Below are 16,510 nucleotides of genomic sequence, written 5' to 3'. Positions count from 1 at the left end.
AAATGTTCCTCAAAGTTGTCGAGGTTCTAAGGTTGTCCACGGCTGTTGACTGGAGTGGGGACCGGGTGACCGCCTTCATGCGCACTTCCCGCGTTTTTCTCCAATTTTTTTTTTTTCTTCTTCTTCTTTCCCCCAACAACCTCAGGTTTGTGGGATTTCCAGCATCGAAGCTTATGGAAAGACCGGGAATGCTTCAGTTGCATTAAATATCCCAATTCTCAACCTCATGAGAGCTTGAACTGCCCAACTTGGCTGTAATACTCGGACTTACCTGCAGCTAGGACGTTGTTCCTGATTCTCCATACCATGGAAACTCTGTCAGACACGACTTGGGATGTGATCATTAATGGGACTGGGGTTTCCCAGTCCCTTCTGGCACTGTGAGTGACTATCTTAGGGTGGTTGTGAGTTTAGCACTCACACTCCCAAAGGGCCCTCTCACGATCTGGAAAGAAGGTTCTTCACATGGACTCCAACCAGTACTATGGTGGTTCAGATGCAGCCTTCAGTCTTGATGAGGCCCAGGAGTGGGCAGAGAAAGTCAATGAAGGTAAGTTACTTGTTGTATGTGGCTAGTTGGTTCATGGCTAATATCATGTTGCCAAAACAGATGCACATATATCACCGTTCAAAGATGCCTCAATCTTTAAACATGATGCATCTCCTTCGTCCGAGGACATAAGCATTTCTCCCAAACTTGCGTCCAGTCGTGCTTACACTTTGTCCCTCTCCCCGTATTTCTTATATGCCCGTTCTCAACTAATGTCAGCGCTTGTATCCTCGAAGGTCTTTCGCCAGCTGGAGTTTATGGCCGTTGGCAGCTGGTGGATTTACGCACCTGAACAACCGGATTCTAAAAATGGCGAGGTCGGCGCGGAAAGGGTTCTCTACCGCGTACCTGGCAACCGGGAGGATGTGTTTGCTGCAACTCATATCAGCATGAAGTCCAAGAGAACCCTCATGCGGTTATTACGTCATATCACCAAACCAAATGAGGATGACGCTTCAAATGAAGATGAGGATATGTCAATGCCCTTGAACGATTATCTGGCTTCCAAGTTCAGCGTTCCGGAGGAACTTCACAATCCTCTGCTGTCCCTGTCTCTGTCCCAGCTTTCTCAGAAAGATACTTCCGCCAGCTATGCTTTGCCCAGGATCCAAAGGCATCTGTCATCCATTGGCCATCTTGGCCCTGGGTTTGGAGCTGTGATTGCTAAGTATGGCGGTGGAGCTGAAATACTGCAAGCTGCCTGTCGTGCATCCGCTGTGGGAGGGGGTGTATATGCCCTGGACACGCAGATTAATGATTGCTTATGGCGCACAGGCTCTGAACATTCAGAACATCCTTTTCTGTTGAATCTGGGCAATGAAGGGTCTGTCCAAGCGAAATACCTTTTTAGCTCGATGTCGCATACATTTTCTAAGGACAGCTCGACACCCTTGGTCGAGGTTGCCCGCTCGATTAGTGTTGTGTCGGCTACTTTTCCGTCTCTTTTCCCTGTTGCAGTTGAAGGTGCTCCTGTGCCTGCAACTGCAGTTCTCATGTTCCCAGGGGATACGTTGGGCAGCCCCAAATCCCCCCGGTCTATGTCCAGGTTCATTCAAGCGACACTGGCGAGTGTCCACACCAGCAGAGTAAGTCATTCCCTGTGCAGTCCTGCCTGGTATCTTCTCTCACCCCGCTCGCATGATGATTTTTTTCAAAAACTTATCTACATTGCCTGAACATGCTATGTTGAAAACCTTTTCACCTGATCACGAGCACCCTCCAAATTCGATTCGTCAACAATATTGTCGTTCACGTGGCTAATTGATTGTCACAGGTGTTATTTATTGCAGTGTGGCACTACCTGGGCCGGAAGGCCAAGCGCTTATTGAGTCCGCCGTGGATAGACTAATTCGGGCAGAAGGTCCCCAGGCCAGCGTGCTGTGGTCCTTGCGATACACCCATAGCGGCCGTCTCAGCAATGGTGAGCCCAGGCGTCTTACTGTCGAGGACGGAGTTCCTGACGGCTACCTTTTCCCTCCATCGAGCCTCGACTTGGCATTCGAAGATGACACCCTCGACCTTGTAAAAGAGGCTTGGAAAATAGTCGTAGGAGATGAGGTTGATGATGCTGATTTCATGATGTTTGACGATCGCGAGGGCACTTCTGACCAATGATTCGTAGCAGAGCGTTCTTTTCGATTACACTTTTACCCATATTTCCGCAGAGAAATAGTAGACTAGATGATTCTATCTTCGTCTTCAAATATGATCGTTATATAAAGTATCCAATGCTCCAAATCTCTTCTACAATGTACCGATGTTGTAAAGCTTAGATTGGTCAACTGGCCAATGATCTCACATGGTATTGGTAAAATCCGTGTGGATAAGCCGCTTTTCTAGGTTTAGCCGGTCTTCACGCGTTACTCAGAGTAATGAATCGCAAACTCCCCAACAAGTGTAGCGTGGACCCCTAAGATGAATAAAATGCAATGTCTGTGGCTGATAGTGACGCAGAATTAATATCGGGGCAAACCAGTTGGCAGAACGCCCCATTACGTCATGTTCAGGATACCTGATCGTTGATATAGATATTCCGAATATCTATCGGTTTCTTAAACGTAGATTCGAACTAATCTTTCCTGGAACAAAGCTTACCTTCATCTGGGCTTCTCATATCTTACACTCTCATTGTTCATAGATAAATACCTACCAGCTCTCACAATGCCCCTGGATAATGTCACCAGCGGTGTGAGCGGACAGCTTCCTGTCGACAAAGCCCAATCAACAACAAGCGGAGTGGTCAAGAAAAGCACACCAAAAAAGCTAAACCGAACGACAAAAGACCTGACCGACCCTGTCCTCCCAGGTCAATTTCCTTCGGACGATGCTCCTCCAAAAGGCGAGGGCGTCGACAACAATCTCTCGTTTTCATCGATATGGTCCACCATCACAGCATGGTTCTCTACGCTATTCCCTCAAGCCTTTGACTACTTCGAGTCCTGCATACAGCGACTGGTCGCCTGGCTCCTCCCCCCGCCCCGTCAAGCTGCGATGTATGAAGCTGCATTGAAGCGCCCTGCCGCAACAACCTTGATTGTTTGTCAAATGATTTGCTGTGGAGTTCCTCTACTGGTATTCTTGGCTGGCATGTTTGTCTTCGCTGCGGTGTCGATACTGCTCTGGGCTGTCCTGTCGTTGCTCATTCTTGGTCCGGTGTTGTTGGTCACAAGCATGATGGGCATTTCTCTGTGGGGCTGGGGTTGGATCCTCTATGGTTTGGTCAAGTGGGTTGACCAACGGTTCTTGGGTGGTATAATTACACGCTTTTGGCTTCGCCAGACCCAATCGGACTCGGCCGATGGAGAGGGTCAGCCCGAGGAGGAGAAAAAGGACGAGTAATGTTTGCATATTTCCCATAATTGAGAGGACATATGATTCTGTATAGTATACGCATTCTGAACCATATTGAGCATAAAATTGATATTGACATTAAAGACCAAGGGGTGTGATATTTTGTTTATATACACGCTCATCATACAAATGGTACCCCAGTGAAACTCTTAGGTATCGTATAAGTGTGCAAAACATAAATTCGTTTGTTAGAGTGGTCAGCATTGTAGGTAATCGTATAATCCGGTTGTGCGTTTGCCGAGACTTTGACGTTCAAACCAGGTAGACCTTCTAGTCTAGTCATATTGAACCCGTTGTTGACCGTGAGACCACTGAACAAGAATTTAAAAGAAACCGGCCCGTGCGCAGATGTTGCATTTAGATATGAGCTATTCAAAGACCGAGGGGTGGCCACGGCATGAATATATGACTCTGTGACCCAGTGTGAACTGCAGCCAATTTTATGATCGTCAATAGCCCGCCGAATGACGGCAGGATTGAATTGACTGGGGTTGATACTGGGACCTCCGACAATTGTCTCGGCAACCGTTTCTGCGCCAATGGTCATATCCTTGGACATCCTCGCGGTGATGTTGCGAGGATATGTTGATGTACGAAAGCTGCAGAAAAGATAAGACCAGTTCCATTTCCTACGAATGTAAGGCATTAAAAAATTACTTGAGCCACTTGTAACCGAGAGCGGCAATCTGATCTTGTCGAGTCACAAACAATGCAGAAAGCGCGAGAATCCCAACGCCGAAGGCCCACTTTGAGCGAGCAGCGAAAGTCGTATCATTGCCATCCCGGTCAAACGACGGGGTGACGGGTGCCACCAGCTTGTGAGCCTTCTGAACCGAGTAGGGGGATACCGGGCAGCGAGAAGCCACTCCAACCACGACGGCACCGCGTTGATGTGCGTACGGAGATGAGAGAAAGTCAAGATACCATGCGGGCCATGGTAACGACCCTGACCGGAATTTCCAACGCCACCGAATGGCACATCACAAGCAGCTATATGGAGACCGCAGTCGTTGAAGGTCACGCCTCCGGACTGGGTTTCGTTCAAGATGCGAGCTTTGTCGGCATCTTGAGTAGTGAATGCGTAGATCGCGAGTGGATGCTCTCCCGCACGCGTCCGAGAGAGAGCGGTATCGAAGTCTGCATCGACGATGGGGAGAATCGGACCGAAAAGCTCTTCGGAGAGAAGGGAATCGCCGGGCTTGACTCCAGTGACGATCGTTGGTGCGAAGTACAGACTTTGACGATCCCGCTGGCCACCATAGACGATCTTTCCAGAGGTCTGCTGGAGTAGATTGTCAAGGCGGTCGAAGTTGCGCTCGTTGATAATGTGTGTGTAATACTCTGGGTTGTTGGCTTTGCCTCCTAGGAACTTGTCAAAGTATCGACTCAAATCGGCGACAAGGCGCTCTCGTAGGCTCGGGTGGACCAGGACGTGGTTCACATTCAAGCAAATCTGTGTTCAGACAATATGAGTTAGCTTTTGATGGCTGGGGGGCTGAATAGTGCCAGTCTACCTGTCCAGCATTCATGAATTTGGTAACGGCAATGTGTTTTGCGGTGAGATCGAGATTCGCCGACTGTGCGACAATAGCAGGACATTGACCGCCCAACTCGAGTGTGACGGGAGTCAGATGCTTTGCCGCTGCTGCATGGATGATTTTGGCAACATTGGGGGATCCAGTGTAGAAAATATGGTCAAAGCGATGTTCAAGGATGTATCCCATTTCTTGTGGACCAGCGGAAATACACCGGATCGCATCTTGGTCCATGTATTGTGGAACAATTTCCATCAGTACATCTTGGGTGGCACTTGCCACATCTGATGGTTTGAGAATGACGGCACATCCAGCAGCAATCGCGGCAATCATTGGCTGCAGGAGCAGACTGACCGGGAAATTCCATGCGCCGATAATCAGAGTCACACCAAGAGGTTCCTTGCGGACAGTGGCTCTTCCTAGGAAGTTGAGAGGATCGGACTTTTCCGGTCTCTCATCCTTGGTCCACTCATCCAGTTTCTTGAGAGTGCGTAGAATATCCGCTTGAGTATTACCACAGTCGCCGGTGTAGGCTTCTTGATAGTGCTTGTGCAGATCGGTATAGAGGGCGTCGCAGATGCGCTTCTTGTTGTCCTCAATCATCCACCAAGCACGTTTCAGTTGACGACGCCTCCATCCCTTATTCTTGGTGGTGCCAGATGCAAAAGTACCCTGCACAATTTGATACGCCTGGAAAATGTAAGCGGTGATATTGAATAGTATGGATGATATTTACCTGATCAAATTCGGCCGTAGTGCTGAAACCCATGGTGAGCTTTGAGAGATGACGTGGAGAAGCCTCTGGGAGGAAGACGAGGGTATATGTGGGACGCCTACAAAGTACAATGCACAAGCGTTGAATCTGATTTACCGAGGACCCCGGCCCAAGACTACAGTTTATTTTATAATGTGTCTTCTATACTAAAGTCAGCACATATGTGGCAATCAACAATTCGGGATGACTTTATACCGACTTAGGGGTAAATATTACCCCGATCATATTTAGGAATATTCATCTCCCCGAGAGAGGTGGAGACCTCTTATTATCACACTATTTACTAAATATCACCCAGAAACCAACCAACATACCGCTCTCCGAAGACCTCATAGCCAAATGCCCCTCACCGAACAATTTTGTCGATAAAAACCATGCCTCATCCCACCAGCGCGAGGTTGCCCTTCTAAATTACGTATACAACCATCATGCCTTGGATGAACTACAGAACGTGGCTCACCTTCTGCTATCCTTGGCGCGATGGACGAGTTCGCCGCACAGGAGCAGTTTTTGTAGAATATGAATAGCCCTACAAAGTAGTTATAAGGTTGTAGATTCTTAGATTCCCAATCCAAACCCCTTTTGCCCTATCGATAAAACCAAAAGATAAAGGCCAAAGTGGATATTCCAATATTCCAGCAAATAGAACTGTATAAAAATACGAGGACCAATAAATACTTATCGCCTTGGCTCGCATATAACAGGGGGGAAATCCTCCACTCATGCGGGGTAAACGAAGAATGACTGCAATCTCAAGAGCTCGTACAGGCTGTTGGACATGCCGTGCACGACGCATCAAATGCGACGGTAATTTCCCATAAACTCCTGCATCAACACGGTTCTAATTAAAAATTGTTAGAAACCCATCCAATTTGCCGTCGTTGCGCCCGTAACAATGCCCCATGCGGATATGGACTTCGTTTGGTCTGGCATGAGGAATCTTTAGCCCGAGGCGTTTGCCATGGAAGAGCAGGGGTATGGTCTAAGCGAAAAGATGCTCGAAAGAAGGAATCACTAGAGCAAGTGGACGATCGATTACCGCTACAGTTGGAGCATACGGGTGCTGATCGGACCTGGATGTTTTTGAATACAACTATGATCGATCTGCAGATCCATTTTGATGGCACCCAGCCCAATTTCAAAGGAATGAAGCCGTTTTCTCAACCAAGCCCGTTGTCGCCTTGGCCGAATACCGTTTATCCTGGCCAGCGATTAGATTGCGATCCTGTGCTCATGTCTTATTTCGAACACATCATCTGCAGCAGTTCAACCCTCGTCGATAATGCACATTACAATCCATATCGATATCTCATACTACCCATGGCCCTGCAGTCCGAGGGGCTATATCATGCTGCTCTAGCCATCGCAGCCAATACCCTCAAGCTGTCAGATCAGCGGTACCGGCTTCCGGCATTGGAGCATCACCACCGGGCATTAAACCATCTGCGCGGTCTATTGAATAAAGATAACTGGGTTGAAAATGAGCTGGATGAGATGCTCGGTCTAGTCTTGATGTTATGTTGGTTTGACGTAGGATCTTCCTTGCTTCCTTTACGATGTGAATCTCCTAATTCCTTGCAGATATCAGATAGCAGTCGCCCGTCATGGGTCACCCATCTCAACGGGTTCCAAGATTTAATTCGAACACGAAAAGAACGCCCCAGTCGCTCATATCACAGTCAAGAATTGGCGAGTTTCTTCAATCGTTATTTCGCCTTCCACTTAGTTCTAGCCCGCACTGCGTTTCGGGTCACCTCTCCCTCATCCCATATATCGCCCCTCCTGCCGGACAGTATACTGGAAAAATCAGACATCATCGATCCATACATGGGGTTGAGCCCTGATCTCTTATTGATGATCGATCAAGTAGCCGAACTAGCATGGACTCGGGAGGATGGCAACATAAAAATCAACCGTAAAGATGTTCATCAACTCAAGACGGATCTCGATAGCCTTCAACAAAGAACACCCACAGAACATATCGATCCTAATATGGAGTGTGCTGCAATCGCAGAAGCAAACAGGCTCGGGGCTCTTCTTCTTCTGCACGAGATCTGTTCGTCCAAAACCCCTATTAATCGCTCCGGTATTCCTACAGTGGAATATGAGGAGAAGAATGTTTATGTTGAAAGGATATTGACCTTGATGTCAGAAAAGAAGGTAAATATGATGCGTACTGCAGTTACGCCTTTATGGCCTCTCTTCTTGGCAGGGTGCTGTGCTTGCAGGGAAGAGGAGAGGGTCACTGTGTTGCAGTTGTTTAAAGAGCTTGAGGGTATTCGTCGATTTGGGGTATCTATATTCTTCTCTGTCATTTCCTGATGGTTAACTAACATCTCACTGTTCCTCAGAACATTACCCCTGCGATTGAAGTGGTCAAAATGGTCTGGCGCCAGCGGGATCTGTCCGTCCAAGATGAAAGAAAACTCCAGAAAAAGCTCAATGCACAACGGCAAAAAGATCCTTTGCAAGAAACCCGGTTCTCGTGGGAGCATGCCATGGTCATGCTGGGTGGGTGGAAGCTCAGCTTGACTTGAGCCTCTACGTGGGTAATAAAGGCTTTTATTTATGTTCTCTTGTATATATCTAGGGAGATGGTCTCAATTTGTATAGCCAGTAGTCAAACTGTGTGTTAATTGTTCGACTTCATTCTACCTCGCACCTCTTATCTAAGCAACTCATAGTCTAGAAGCATGGCTTCTTTCACGTATCTGTCTACCCTTCCACCCTGTAAGGTCGCTCAGCTCCATTTCCGGATCCAAGTGCGCTAGGTTCTTCGCAGTACTCTTTTGTCCAGCCCTCCATTGCCATTGACGCACGATCTCTGGGTCAAGAGTGCCCTCAAGCAAATCTGCAACATATTTTCCAACCACAGGAAGGAACTTAAACCCATGTGCTGAGCCGCCGGTTGCCAGAAACAGACTTTTGTGAGTAGGATGAGGGGTGACAAGGAAATGCCGATCAGCTGTATCAGCATCCCAGCAAAGCCGTGTATAGCAGAATGTTCTGTCTGCAAGCTCGGGCAGCACGCGCCGCAAGTTCCGGCGCATTTGGGCTTCGATCTCAAGAGGGAGACCATCGGTGGGTGCCTGAACGAACGTGTGTGGGACGGAAGTGGTGATACCCGACTTTGTGGTTTGCACGTTGGTGATGAATTGGCTGTGAGCCATCTTGAAGATGCCATCTTCTTGAGGTGGGAAGAAGTAGCCCAGCTCGAGGTTATCCATGATGGGCATTGAGGCATAGTGTTTCGTTTCAGAAGGGGTGAGTTGGATATGGGCGACACTATGTCCCTTGGCAGTCAACTGGCCCTTCAAGTCTAGTAGTGAAGGTGTCCAAGCTCCTGCGGCCAGGATGACCACATCCGCCTCGTGTCTCGTGCCATCCGCAGTGACGACTCCCTTGCACTCGCCCGTGATATCATCCAGTATCAACTCTTGCACATTCCCCTTTGTCTTCCCTGAAATGTATTTCACCCCCTTCTTCTGAGCAGCGCCTGCCATCCGCTCGACAGCTGTACCAGCAGCTGCCCACCCGGCCGTTGGGTTCCAAACATTGATATTCCATCCATTCAGCTTCCCCGTGACAACAGAGAATCGAGCACGGATCTGGTCCGGTGTGAGCTTCTCAAGGCCCTGTACTCCAAGCCTCTTACATGTCTCAATCGAACCCTCGACAAAGGGCCGGGACAGGTTCGCCGCGCTGAGAATCCACCCTGGAACATGGTAGAGCCCACGAAACAGCGGCCAAGACCGCCACGCTTCGATAGACTCAATTCCAAGACGTGCATATAGAGGCTCGTTGTAGTCACTGCGGATGATCTTGCTGATATCGGTGGAGGCTGCTTCGCAGGAGGGAGGTGCGTATGGGTCCAGCACGCGGACGGAAGTGTAGCCGCGTTGTGAAAGGTGGTATGCGGTCGAAGTACCGAAACAGCCGGCACCGACAATGAGGATTCGCGTGTCTTTGTTCATCATGTGAGTTGAATTGGTTTCGTGACTCGATTTGACCCTCAAACTTTGAGGGTGGCGCTGCCATATTTATTGAGGCATTTTGCTCCGTCCTATTTCGCTATCAGCTTCCTTATGAACAATCGGATGCATAGTGAAGATACATGTATTCTCGTGTGCGGGGAAGAAATCTACCGCTTCGTTCTGACCTTCCGATAAAGATCTCACAGCTCGTGGTACTCGGAGATTCTCCGAGTGGAGAGTGCTCGTTTCGACCTGCATTATTTTACCCCAACATTTCCCCAACTAAATAAATTGCCCAGGTGCTTAATCTTTCTTCTTTCCATGGCTTTGGGATTGACAATTAAATTATTCAGAGACTAACTAACAACTAACACCTATACCAAAGATAACGTGTCCAATTGAGCCCTGTGGACGTCTTCTCATTTGTCGCTATATCCATACCCTTATCAACAGCAACCCACAACTCCGCACACATTCACTAATAAGTATACCGGAAAGACCGTTTTTCTTTATCGGTGAGATCCGAGAACGCAAGAACTTCCAATGTCTCCACATTTGACTGGGCTTCCTTATCACGGCGGTTGTTTTCCCATCGGCAAAGAACTCCATATGAAATAATGGCGACTATAGCCACAACAAGACAGCCCAGAAGACCCTCATATCCTCGCGAATACGATGGTGCATCACCGGAACGGAAACACTGGGGACCAATGATATTGCCAATACAATACGCCAAGAAGAAGATGGCGTTCATCGTCAACTTTTTGCTATGGCCGCTGGTGTTAGCCATTGGAAGTGAAGTCGACAGCACGTATGGCGCCCAGTAGGTGTAGAAGACATAATATGCTGCCAGCAGACCATGCTTGTTCTCACGTGGCAGCTTCCACATTAGGATGGCGCAGATCATGGGGACCAGGTTGGCCATGGCGATAATGTTGCAACGGGAGTTGGGCACGCTAGCAGCAATAAAGCCCAGCAGGATCTGCCACACTGTTGCAAGCACACCGGTGGGAATACCCAGTAGAGTAGTGATCAACGGAGAATATCCCAGACCGGTCACGATAATAGCTGAAAAGGTCACCAGACCACCATTGGGGATGTTCTGGGCCAGCGAAAACAGCGCCAGAAGCCAAGTCTTGGGGTCAAGTAGGCACTCGCGCACTTGGTACCACTTGATGGTCTTATCTTCCATACCGGTATTGTTGTCTTTGACGCGCTCGAGGCAGACGAATTTCTCGCGATCCGAGAAATACCAGCATTGCACGGGCGAATCGGGCAAGAATATGTACAATACGCCAGCCCAGAGGAGGGAGAATGCACCCAGCGCAATGAAGAGCAATCTCCAGGGTGCTAATGCCGTGTTTGTTTGGCCGATACCGTAGCTGACCACGCCCGAGAAGACGGAGGAGAGCTGATTAAACCAGAACGCAACACGAATTGGCTGCTCACTTGTCTTCCACCACATGACCGTCAAAATGCTGGAGATTGGAAACACGGCGGCTTCCGTCATACCCATCAAGAAGCGCACCGTGGCTAAGCCCGCAAAGTTCTGCGTTGCCGCGGTACACAGAAGCAGAATTGCCCACCCCAAGACCATGCCCACATACAGTTTGGCCACAGGAAGCCGCTGGATGAGCAGCGCTGCCGGGTATTCAAAGGCGAGGTATCCAAAATAGAAAATTGATCCCACCCACGAGTACTGATCGCCAGTCAAGTGGGTGTCTTTCTTCATGCCGTAGATGGCCGCATTTGAGATAATGACTTTATCAATAGCGGCCAGAACCACTGTCACCATAATCAAGGGAATCATGATCAGATCGATTTTCCAAAGCACGCGGCGTGCTTCGGTCTCGGTGACAGGCTCCACGGCGATGGCAGGATCAAGGCGAGCGAGGAATTGTGCTGCAACATCTTTGCCGTCGGTTTGGTTTTGGGCTTCAAGGATTTCTCCTGCTTGGGCCTTTTCTTGGTCAAGTGCGGGTTGTATCTCCGGAGGGGCGGCTTGTTTTTCGTCTGCCATAGTATTGAAGTAAAGAATTGTATATGTCAGGTAGTAAGGGATATGTATACTTCAAAAACGAAGGAGATAGTCATTTGGGATGGTTTTATACTTCGATTGAGCATAAATGAACGTGAAAGAGAGTTGCTCAGGTGGGCTATCATGAAAAGTAAGGTAAATTAGGGTTTGGGTGCGTCAGGAAGGTCGGAGCGACTGATAAGCGGTGCTTCTCCGCGTTGCTCTCCCCGCTTTGTCTCGGCATCAACCAGCCGATTTGATTAGATTGTGGCGCTTTTTCTTACAATTTACTTCGTTCGACCTGCTGATTAGTTTCAATGGAGATCCATAAAAGGAAGCCTTGGTCCTTGCATTCCCAGGGCGTCTAAACATATCGCATATCATGTCTGCTCAATTAAATGCTCCAAGCATCAAGATCGCCATCGGTGAGTCACTTGCAATTTCACAATTCACATGAAATAGGAAGTAACTAATACCCTTTCTAGATCGTGGTGGTACTTTCACCGACTGCCTAGGCATTGTTGATGGTCGCGATGAGGAAATCGTCGTCAAACTACTTTCGCAAGATCCAGCTAACTACGCCGATGCACCGATTGAGGGCATTCGGCGTATTCTGGAGCAAGCAACAGGAAAGACCTTCTCCCGCGACCAAAAGCTCACAACTGCCGACTTCTCAGATGTCAGCATCCGCATGGGCACAACAGTTGCTACCAACGCCTTGCTGGAGCGCAAGGGAGAACGTCATGCGCTCTTGATCACAAAAGGCTTTAAAGATGCCTTGCGTATTGGAACCCAATCTCGGCCAAAGCTGTTTGCGCTCAACATCCAACGTCCTGATGTCTTGTACGAAGACGTCGTGGAGATTGATGAGCGTGTCACCATTGAGGACTATCAGCAGAATCCCACCCCAGACAAAGAGAGTCTGCAAAAGTCTTTGCAGTCAGATGCCTGCTTGAAAAGGGGTGTTAGTGGAGAAGTGATTCGCATCTTGGAGCCTCTTGACGAGGAAGGCACAAGGCAGAACCTTCAGCAGCTGTACGAGAAGGGCTATCGTTCTATTGCGGTCTGTTTAGTCCACTCATATACATTCCAAGACCATGAACTTGCAATTGAGAAGATCGCAAAGAAAATTGGGTTCACCCAGATCTCTCTTTCCAGTCAGCTGTTGCCCATGATTAAGATGACATCTCGTGGTGCTTCGGCTACTGCAGATGCATACTTGACACCAGTCATTCAACGTTATATTCAAGGCTTCCGCTCAGGATTCAAGGACGGACTCAGCTCTGCCAATACACACTGCGAGTTTATGCAGAGTGATGGAGGTTTAGCTAATTTTGAAAAGTATGTTGACAATTAATTACCCGGAATGCAGAAAATGAGTTTTGCTAATCCCCTATAGATTCACTGGTCTTCGTGCGATCTTGTCTGGCCCAGCAGGTGGCGTTGTGGGCTACGCCGGAACTTCTTTCGATGAGACAGATAGGAAGCCTGTCATTGGGTGAGTCAATTTAGCTTATTCTATGAAGTGCCCTCAACTAACTTTCCAGATTCGATATGGGCGGTACTAGCACAGACGTATCCAGATATGACGGAAAGTTGGAACACACCTTCGAGAACACTATCTCCGGCGTGACAGTGATGGCACCCCAATTAGACATCAACACGGTAGCTGCTGGCGGTGGTAGTATCCTCTTTTGGCGACATGGATTGTTTGCCGTTGGTCCCGAGTCTGCAAGTGCTCATCCAGGACCAGCATGCTACCGCAAGGGAGGCCCTTTGACTGTGACTGATGCCAACCTTTTCCTTGGTCGCCTCCTTCCAGCATACTTCCCTAAAATCTTTGGCCCAAACGAGAACGAAGCCCTCGATGTCGAAATTACCCGGAAGAAGTTCACGGAGCTCGCAGATCAGATCAATGCTGAGACCGGACAAAAAAAGTCCCCAGAAGAGATCGCGCTGGGTTTCATCCAAGTAGCCAATGAGTCTATGGCAAAGCCTATTCGAGCCCTCACAGAGGCTCGTGGGTATGATATTTCCGCGCATAATCTGGCCTGCTTTGGTGGTGCCGGAGGACAGCATGCTTGCGCCATTGCCTCTTCGTTGTCTATTGGAACTGTCATAATCCATCGATTCTCGTCTATTCTCTCTGCCTACGGGATGGCTCTTGCGGACGTTGTTCATGAGGCTCAAGAGCCAGCATCAGGAGTGCTGGACCAGACGGCCATGAAAAGCGTCATTGAGCGTATCGCTGCGTTGAAGTCCAAGGTCACTACTGCATTGACCACGGACGGAATTGATGAAACTCAGATTCAGCATGAAATCTACCTCAATCTGCGATATCACGGTACCGACAACTTGCTTATGGTGCTCGAACCTGAACATGGAGACTTTATTGCCGAGTTTGTCAAAGAGCACGAGCGCGAGTTTTCCTTCACGTTCCCTGGTCGCAACATTCTTGTCGAAGACATCCGAGTCCGAGGCGTTGGAAAGGCAACCTCTATTGCACCAGAGGCACCTCAGCAAGAACTCAAGTCAGTCACGAAAAAGCCCGTGGGCTCAGAGAAGCAGGATGATTCATCCTCTGTGTACTTTGCCGGCGTCGGTGAAGTTACTACGCCGGTCTTCTTCCTGGATAACATGCAACCGGGTTATGTACTTGAGGGTCCTGCGATGATTATTGACAAAACTCAAACTATTGTTGTTGAACCAAATGCCACTGCTACAATTCTGTCCCGACATGTGATTTTGGATGTTCTGTCTTCGAAGAAGCAGACTGCCGATGCAACAGTCGTGGATCCTATCAGATTGTCTATCTTTGGTCATCGTTTCATGTCTGTTGCTGATCAGATGAGTCGGATGTTCCAAAAGACCTCCGTATCAACAAACATCAAAGAGCGACTAGACTTCTCCTGTGCCGTGTTCTCTCCTGATGGAAAATTAGTTGCAAATGCGCCAAATGTGCCGGTGCATCTAGGAAGTAAGTCAAGCCCAGTTTGGATCGACTGTTTGTTGACCAAGAGAATGCCATGCTAATGCCTTCTTCAGGTATGGAGTACGCTGTCCGGTATCAGCATGAGAAATTCGGAGGCAATTTGAAGCCTGGTGATCACATTCTCACCAACCATCCTCTTGCTGGTGGAACACATCTTCCCGATATTACGATTGTCACTCCAGTCTGGGATGGCGAGGGCAAAAACATTGTCTTCTATGTTGCTTCCCGTGGTCACCATGGTAAGCATGAAGCTCTTCCCTTCTCCTTTTACTAGTTGTCGTGTCGTTCTAACCAAAACAAGCTGAAATCGGCGGCATCGCCCCGGGATCTATGCCTTCAAACAGCAAAATGCTGTACGAGGAAGGTGCCATGACAATGGGCTTCAAGGTGGTATCAGAAAGCCGCTTTGATGAGGAGATAGTCCGGAAGTTCTTATATGATGAGCCCTCTTCATATCCTGATTGCAGTGGCACCCGGACATATAACGACAATGTCTCAGATTTGAAGGCTGCCATTGCAGCTAACCACAAGGGTGCACAGCTCCTGGAAGCTCTGGTGATTGAGAACACATTGGAAGTAGTTCACTTCTACATGGACGCAATCAAGCGCAACGCAGAGGTTGCTGTCCGTGAACTGCTCAAGTCCATTGGTCGCAAGAACAAGGAAGTCCCTCTCCGATTCTCTGACTTCATGGACGACGGAACCGAGATCAAGCTGGAAATCCGCATCGATTCCGAGACTGGGTCTGCCGATTTCGACTTTACAGGCACTGGTCGGGAAACTTTCAACTGCCTCAATGCGCCCAAAGCCATTGCCCACTCTGCTATTATCTACAGTCTGCGGGCGCTGATTGATGTTGACATTCCCCTCAACCAGGGCTGTCTTGCCCCGGTCAATGTGATAATTCCCTCTGGCACACTGCTCAATCCATCTGGGCATGCCGCTGTCTGCGCCGGTAATCCCATCACCTCGCAGCGTATTACAGATGTTGTTCTGGGTGCATTCAACGCCTGTGCTGCCTCCCAGGGCTGCTGTAACATCATCTCATTTGGTATGGGAGGTGTTGATCCGAAGACCGGTATTGAAGTACCTGGATTTGGCGTTGGCGAGACCATCTGCGGCGGTTCAGGTGCTGGACCGTCCTGGAACGGCACATCGGGCGTGCATGTCCACATGACAAACACACGCATCACAGATGCAGAGGTCTACGAGCTGCGGTATCCGGTCATCCTCCGCAGGTTTTGCATCCGAGATCGGTCTGGTGGCGTTGGTCGCTTCCGCGGTGGAGATGGTGTTATCCGTGAGCTGGAGTTCCGTATGCCTCTTTCAGTGTCTATGCTCAGTGAACGGCGCGTCTATCGTCCGTATGGGTTGGCAGGGGGCGAGTCTGGACAAGCCGGCTTGAATCTTTACCTGAAGAAGGAGCTCGACGGAACGGAGAGAATGATCAATATTGGTGGCAAGATGGAGCTCGTGGTCCAACCTGGGGAGCGTATTCTGATTCATACGTGAGTGATCCACATTCTGATTTGTTCATCTGAATATATATGCTGACAATTATTTTGATTTAGACCTGGAGGTGGTGGCTGGGGTAACGCATCCGACGATGAACTGGAGGCGAGTGACAGCAAGAGTCATCAGAACTCCTCGGCTTTCCAACCACGAGGAAGTGTGCATGCATTCAGTGTCGCTGCCGAGGCGGCAATGTGACAGGAATATACATATAGGGATGGGATATAGATCAAGATTTTTGAATTATATATCTAGAGACTCTCCTTTTTTGATTTAGCGTTATGTTGTGATGTATTTTAGGAATT

General features: G+C 48.9%; 7 protein-coding genes across 7 annotated transcripts; 4 read left to right on the top strand and 3 right to left on the bottom strand.

Annotated features, from left to right (window-relative positions):
* Positions 1-144: 144 nt before the first annotated feature.
* On the top strand, positions 145-2,273 carry N7471_011707 (putative Rab geranylgeranyl transferase escort protein). The gene is made up of 4 exons (XM_057284426.1): positions 145-380; positions 432-550; positions 611-1,639; positions 1,824-2,273. Exons 1-4 carry the CDS (start codon positions 307-309, stop codon positions 2,162-2,164), a joined length of 1,563 nt encoding a protein of 520 aa, XP_057130692.1. The 5' UTR covers positions 145-306; the 3' UTR covers positions 2,165-2,273.
* A 437-nt stretch (positions 2,274-2,710) lies between these two features.
* Positions 2,711-3,388, top strand: N7471_011706 (seipin co-factor family protein; the record flags this gene model as incomplete). Its single annotated transcript, XM_057284425.1, has 1 exon — positions 2,711-3,388. The coding sequence occupies one exon, from the start codon at positions 2,711-2,713 to the stop codon at positions 3,386-3,388; it is 678 nt and encodes a 225-aa protein (XP_057130691.1).
* A 665-nt stretch (positions 3,389-4,053) lies between these two features.
* N7471_011705 (Aldehyde dehydrogenase C-terminal) lies at positions 4,054-5,704 on the bottom strand (the record flags this gene model as incomplete). Its single annotated transcript, XM_057284424.1, has 4 exons — positions 4,054-4,227; positions 4,284-4,853; positions 4,915-5,625; positions 5,672-5,704. 4 exons carry the CDS (start codon positions 5,702-5,704, stop codon positions 4,054-4,056), a joined length of 1,488 nt encoding a protein of 495 aa, XP_057130690.1.
* A 1,083-nt stretch (positions 5,705-6,787) lies between these two features.
* Positions 6,788-8,247, top strand: N7471_011704 (fungal specific transcription factor domain-containing protein; the record flags this gene model as incomplete). The annotated part of the gene is made up of 3 exons (XM_057284423.1): positions 6,788-7,240; positions 7,292-8,002; positions 8,062-8,247. The coding sequence occupies 3 exons, from the start codon at positions 6,788-6,790 to the stop codon at positions 8,245-8,247; spliced, it is 1,350 nt and encodes a 449-aa protein (XP_057130689.1).
* Positions 8,248-8,388: 141 nt separating this feature from the next.
* On the bottom strand, positions 8,389-9,687 carry N7471_011703 (NAD(P)/FAD-dependent oxidoreductase; the record flags this gene model as incomplete). The annotated part of the gene is made up of 1 exon (XM_057284422.1): positions 8,389-9,687. One exon carries the CDS (start codon positions 9,685-9,687, stop codon positions 8,389-8,391), a length of 1,299 nt encoding a protein of 432 aa, XP_057130688.1.
* Positions 9,688-10,162: 475 nt separating this feature from the next.
* On the bottom strand, positions 10,163-11,704 carry N7471_011702 (Major facilitator superfamily domain general substrate transporter; the record flags this gene model as incomplete). The annotated part of the gene is made up of 1 exon (XM_057284421.1): positions 10,163-11,704. One exon carries the CDS (start codon positions 11,702-11,704, stop codon positions 10,163-10,165), a length of 1,542 nt encoding a protein of 513 aa, XP_057130687.1.
* A 379-nt stretch (positions 11,705-12,083) lies between these two features.
* Positions 12,084-16,403, top strand: N7471_011701 (uncharacterized protein; the record flags this gene model as incomplete). Its single annotated transcript, XM_057284420.1, has 7 exons — positions 12,084-12,126; positions 12,187-13,042; positions 13,101-13,199; positions 13,249-14,678; positions 14,747-14,932; positions 14,995-16,201; positions 16,265-16,403. The coding sequence occupies 7 exons, from the start codon at positions 12,084-12,086 to the stop codon at positions 16,401-16,403; spliced, it is 3,960 nt and encodes a 1,319-aa protein (XP_057130686.1).
* Positions 16,404-16,510: the final 107 nt, after the last annotated feature.

The sequence above is a fragment of the Penicillium samsonianum genome (assembly GCF_028829775.1).
Source record: "Penicillium samsonianum strain IBT 33392 chromosome Unknown utg000007l_segment0_segment0, whole genome shotgun sequence".
NCBI classification, from domain to species: domain Eukaryota; kingdom Fungi; phylum Ascomycota; class Eurotiomycetes; order Eurotiales; family Aspergillaceae; genus Penicillium; species Penicillium samsonianum.
Note: the sequence above shows the minus strand (reverse complement) of the source record. Positions and strands in the feature narration are given on the sequence as shown.